This window comes from Protomyctophum parallelum, assembly GCF_964188405.1.
Source record: "Protomyctophum parallelum genome assembly, chromosome: 12".
NCBI lineage: Eukaryota > Metazoa > Chordata > Actinopteri > Myctophiformes > Myctophidae > Protomyctophum > Protomyctophum parallelum.
This window is the reverse complement of record NC_139712.1, coordinates 30,540,748-30,546,747: the sequence shown is the minus strand read 5'-3', so window position 1 is coordinate 30,546,747 and position 6,000 is coordinate 30,540,748. Positions and strand designations below refer to the sequence as shown.

At 42.6% G+C, this 6,000-nt stretch overlaps 1 protein-coding gene across 1 annotated transcript in view; it reads right to left on the bottom strand.

Annotated features, from left to right (window-relative positions):
- Positions 1–3,704: 3,704 nt before the first annotated feature.
- gpr158a (G protein-coupled receptor 158a) overlaps positions 3,705–6,000 on the bottom strand; it is a gene marked incomplete at its 5' end in the record, with an annotated part of 83,519 nt that continues 81,223 nt past the window's right edge. The window contains one exon of the mRNA XM_083777751.1: positions 3,705–5,609. Coding sequence (XP_083633877.1) covers positions 3,765–5,609 — 1,845 coding nt within the window. The 3' untranslated portion in view covers positions 3,705–3,764. The remainder of the gene's footprint in view (positions 5,610–6,000) is intronic.

The window sequence follows — 6,000 nt, the reverse complement described above, 5'->3', positions numbered from 1 at the left end:
CTCTGCAAGTGGAAGTGTGTAGGGCGAGTGGCGAGGAGCTAGTTTCAAAAAGGGGGTCAGGCTCACTCACACTCGTCACTCCAGCATGGCGTTCTTATGGTGAAATTGGTGACCTGCTGAAATATGTGACAATTGTGACATCACATAACGTCAATGTCCGAACATAATTCACTGTGGTTTGTTTATTAGCCTGGCGTAAATACCTTGAGGTACCTAAATACATTGTGGTATTTAGGCCAGGTATTTAAAAACCTCCATATTATGTGATGTGGTCACGTATTTTGACAGGTCACCAATTTCATGCTGGAGTGACCGAGTGTGAGTGAACAAGTGGCCGAGATTTTGGGCATTGGAATTTGACACAGGTTCTGACACGAACTTTGACCTGATGGTCAAGATTCAATTTATCCACTGAGCGAGCAAGCCGGTGGTTCAAATCTGGTGTAGAAGAGGAAAGTTAATGACACTAATTACATAGTGCTGTTTTAAATTAAATAAATGCCAGCAGATAGCATTAGCAATACCTTACACACATCATTATTCATCTTTCTTTGTTTCTTTCTTCCTTTGTCTCAATGAAAAAATACAGTATTTACGTCAAATGATGTCATAGTATCACATGTATCATTCACCAACAACACCCATGCTAGGAATATTCATTTCAATTCAAAATGAACCAGGAGGACTTATGAATATATAATTTATATAGATATATTTGATAGCAGTTCTAGCCAGGTGACAATCATCTAATGATCTAATAAATGCCATCTATTTCTCAAAAGAGATCATACAAGTTACTGAACATTGATCTTTTTTTACTCACAGGTGCACAAATAATAATTTTGTACGCCATAAATTTGTTTTTATAACATTACTTTTTCTTTTTTTGTTCATCTGTGTTGAAATTATACAAAAGGAGATGTAACTAGACAAAGTGCCAATCGGCACAGGTCTCCACCAGGGCAGGTCAGGTTGTGGCCTCATGGTGGCGCTATAACAGGCTGTTGAGGAAGATTTGGGCCGGAGGTTCGTGTTGGAGGGATGCAGGTACAATGTTTTTCCATGTGTGCATACATAAGTTGTATACAGATCGATGCAGTTATAGCTAAAAACAGGAATTGGCCTGTTATAGCGCCACCGTGAGGCTGATTTTGAGGAAAAAATTGTGGCATGTCGTCCTCGGCCTAGTGAAAATGTGCGTGTATAATTTAACGGAAATTGCACACTGTGTTTGTGATTTGTGGCCTTTTTTCGAAATGGACGAATCGTGTGAGCTTTGGAAGCCAATCTTAGCCAATCAGGATGGAAGATGGGAAATGGTGGCGCTCCGTGTTGATCACATGACTATGGAGATAGTGTATACCAATTTGCGTGAAATTTGGATAAAATCTGAAGGAGTAATAATAGAAAATGTGTTTTACATATGTCGGCCTCCTGGTGGCGCTATAAAGAGCAGATGTGAAAAATTCCAGGCAAAGGTTTTTCCTTGGCCTCTAGGGAGTTGGCATACAAAGTTATCCACAGATCCGTGCAGTTAGAGGTAAAACACTTTTCGGCCAGTTATAGCGCCACCTTGAGTCTGAGTTGAAATTGTTCCTCCTCGGCCTAGTGGGAATGTGGGTGCACAATTTCACGGAAATCACGCGATGTGTTCATGATTTGCAGCATTTTGTTTGAAACTGAGCACTCCTGTGAACTTTGGAAGCCAATCTTAACCAATCAGGATGGAGTCTGAGAAATCTGAAAGACCGGTTTCGTTGAATGGCTCTAGAGAGACTGTGTACCAATTTGCGTGATGTTTGGACAAAATCTGTAGGTGTACTGTGCAAAAACTTGTTTTGCACAAAGCGGCCTCCTGGTGGCGCTATAACAGGCCGTTCTGGAAAGTTTGGGGCAGAGGTTCATCGTTGGCATCCAGGGAGTGTGTGTGCAAAATGTGGCATCGAGCGGGTTAACGGTGGCCGAGATTAGCTGCTCACGGACACACGGACGGACGGACACACGGACGGACGGAGTGCAAAACATACTCTCCCCACATGCCTTCGGCCTGGTGGAGACAATTAAACATTCTAGTTGCAAAACCTTCCCCCAAAAGTGTGGTCAATTTTTTTTATCAAAATAAATTATGAAAAAATCCACCTTAAAACTATCTGTCACTGAGTTGTAAATGTCATGTGAAATGTAGACTATTACAAAATGTACTTTACATAGAGCGATACACTGAGAAGACTCAGAAGAGTGACGCTTCAACCACTTAAACCGCAGCAACCCCAGAGGAAATGGCATATCTACAAGCTCACAATGTGTCGTAGATTGGCTATTTTCTTGCGAAGATATTTAATGTAGAGCAGATAACAGACAAGACACTAGTGTAGAGCCCTGAGGACCTCTGGTCAACCATAATAGGGTTTAAGTGGTTAATCCCACTGAAAGATGCAAGCAACAATTTGCATCAGCTTTAATAGACCATATTTGTACTCAATATCATCCCCCTAATGCATCCCCTGCTACACATGAAAACCTAAAAAGAAAGTTATTGCCATGCTAGATCCATGTATGCAAGTGGCTGGCCCACTAGCTTGTGCTAAAAGCTAGCATTACCTTTTACACTATACAGTAGGCCTATATGGGACAATTCAGCTCTGACACTCACATTGTAGTGCACACATTGTATTTTCCATAAAGAATGAGCTATTGAAATAAAAAATAAAAAGTATGGGCTGCTGTCATTTAGGAAGTAAAATACAAAACAAAGCATTCCAAAGAATTTGTCAGCAATATAATGTTTTAGTTTTAAAAAACTTGGTAGAACCCAACCACCACACACGTTACTTCTTTCTGTGCATGCTGCCGTGTATATATAGCTAAGCTCGCCTTCACAAAGTTGACGAAAGATGCTGCTTGCTTCACCCGAGACGACATACAAGTAAGACTGAGAAGAGACAATTCTAGTTAGGTATAGGCACATACAGTAATAGACTTGGAAGCATTAATTAGACCGCATGGAGCTGAGAACTACGAACAAAAGCTACAACCGAAATAATCTCAGCAATTCACAATGTTAATTTGATGTGCGATATCCTTTTCTGATATCAAGCGATGAGGTTAAGAAAGTAAGTGGACATGTTGATGTACAATATTAAATCTAGCTAAAGAAACACAACCTATCCGCTGTACTTTTTACATTGAGTTTTCTAAAGTGCTATTAGACCGGGTCCCTCGTAATCGGTGCATTGGCTTGACACAGTTACAAAATGTAGTTTATTATCCCAACATGGATCATCATTCTTTGAAGATGGTCACTTACTCTTTGGCTTTTTATCTGTCATAAATTAATTTTGCAATGTCATATACATATCAATGCTTTTCTTTTCCATTTACCATACATGTTTTCCGTATTTAATGATGAGTTGATGTTGATTTTACCTCAGACAATTAACCTAAGAATTATAAACTGTTGATTGAACACAGAATGAGGATTTGTAACAATGCACATTAAGTGAAAAGGTTAATCAAAACTTGCATAATTATAGGCTAGGGTTTTTTTTTTTTACCTTTAGGAATAATCTGTAATAATCTGGAATGCTTATCATGAATCTGTGATCTTGTTTTTGTAAGTTTAACAACAATGTTTAAACAAAAAATCAGAAAGGAAGGCAACTTGTGGAAATTTATCATCTTTTCTAATTTTCTTCCAAGTCACCCTAATAATAATGTCAATATTTGAGGATTTTAAAGTGGAAAAAGGTATACAAGAAGAAGTGTCATGCCTTTTTGCCTTGTGTGCCATCATCAAAGTCCCAGGGACAAACATCTGGTCTTCTTGTCTCAACTACCACCGGCCCTTTGGGATTCTGATTGCTCTGTTTTGCTCCTGAAGCACTTTTGTCTGCGGCTTGTTTGTCTGCTGTACCGTCAAAATCCCACGGACACACCTCAGCCGGCTGTACTTTGGCCGCTTCAAAATTTAGACTTTTCCTCTTATCCACTGATGACATCTCCTGATCCTCTACGTCCCATGGGCACACCTGGGCCATTTTCTGCTGGCTCATATGTTTCTCAGAAGATCTATTCTTGTCCTTGGCTTTCATTCTGCTTCTTTCCTCATCGGCATCTTTAGGCTTGTCCTTCTCGACTGTTCTCGAGGAAGGTGTTGTGCACTTCTTTTTGGAAGGAGATTCCTTGGTTTTGGAACCCTGAGAAGGACCGGGTGTTCTCTCGGCGTGTGGAGGAGGAGCTGTGGTGTCGCAATCCCAGGGACACACGTCAGCCTTTGAAACTGCTGCCTGGATTGCGACTCCTGTAAGGGAGGGTTCTGTTGCAGCACTTCTCCCTTTCCCACCCACAGGACTGATGCCTTTTCTCATCTTTGTGGCATCTGATGAAGGGGTAAATTCAGCTGTCTTTGACGTGGGCTCTTCAAAGTCCCATGGGCAGACATCAACCTGTCGGCTTGTGAAGCTTGCAGGATCGGACTGGGCAGTTTTGGTATTTTGGTTAACCTGAACACAAGGCTGAGTCTTCAAACCTCCTACTTGACTGGCTTGACTCTCATTGGTGTCTTCCCATGGACACACCTCTAGTGTCCTCTGGAGTTCTTTAGAATGATGATCGGGTACATTCTGCTTCTGCTGCTGAGGTTTTGTTCCCTTGGTGACATTTCCATGAACCATCGTGGTTTCCTTCGGCGCTATGGACACATGTTTCTGGACCCTGTTTTCAGACGGAGTCGGGAGGTCCTCCACCTCCCAGGGACACACTTCCGAGAGATCATAGGTGTCCTTTCCCTTGATGGTGTCGGAGCAGATCGACGGCTGGCTTCCACTCACCTGCTGTTTCATGATCCCACCTTTTGCTGCCGTCTGTTTGTACTCGACCGACTGGCTGATGATCATCTTGGGCGGGCATTCGTCCTCCGGCTCCATGCCGGGTCGGGTATCTTTGCTGTTTGTCTGACTCCTCTTGTTGTTGTCCTCTGCACCCTGTGCTTTTCCCGTTAAGCCCAGTGTCTTCTCTTTAGCACTGGCGATGACGCTCATGGACTTCTGCAGCATTGAGGTTCTCGGGTGTATCGGCTTCTTGTCCGCAGTGAGGTTATGAGCGCTGGCCGACTTGCAGACCAAAGGAACCGACTCGGTCGATTCGCTGGTCGCGTCCGTCTTCTCGTTAGTCTTCTTGACAAGTTTCTTGCCCATCAGTGCATCAAGGAGAGACGCTTCAGCTGTGTTCTCCTCTGTCTTATACGTCGCAGAGCCATTGGAGTCCTCACTCTGACCCCGGACGTGGTCGTAGCTACTGTGAGACTTCTTCAGGGAAAATACATTGTTCTTCAGTGGCTCGTCTTTAACAGGCTTTCCCGGGTTGTTGGAGGGGTCGAAGGGGTTCTTCCTCAGCACACACATGCTGTTACGGTTGCTGCCGTGCTCGGTTTCCTTGTCTTCACGGCTGCACTGCCGATGCACCGACTCGGGGAGCTCGGTGATGCGCCTCATCAGAGACCGACCCAGACCCTTCTTGGAGCTCCGCTTCTTCTGAAGATGAGGGTTGTTGGCAAGCATCTTCTTCCGCTTGTATATCTCCAACTGGGAATAGAGCTTCTTCAATTCCTCCTATAGAAAAAATAATAATAAAATAAAATAAAAACACCACAGCAAACTATTATTGACCTGGAAATTGAAGCTTCATTCACATTTTCATTTTAAACGTGAATAATTGTGGTGTCCAAACAAAATGGAGTTACATAAAAAGCAGATGTTCTATATGACAGAAAACATGCAGTTGTATACCATAATAACACGCAACTACACACAGCTGTTTAACAAAGCACCATGGTGTATCACATGCTTGGTGATATAATGTAAAAGACAGGATGGTCTTTTAAAATAAACAAACAGTGGCATTAAATAAACAAACAGTGTGTGTTTTAACGTTATGTCTGAAAGAGTCTCTAAAGCTTTGGTCCTGAATTTATTGTACTGCTGTCGATCTCTGTGTCCATCC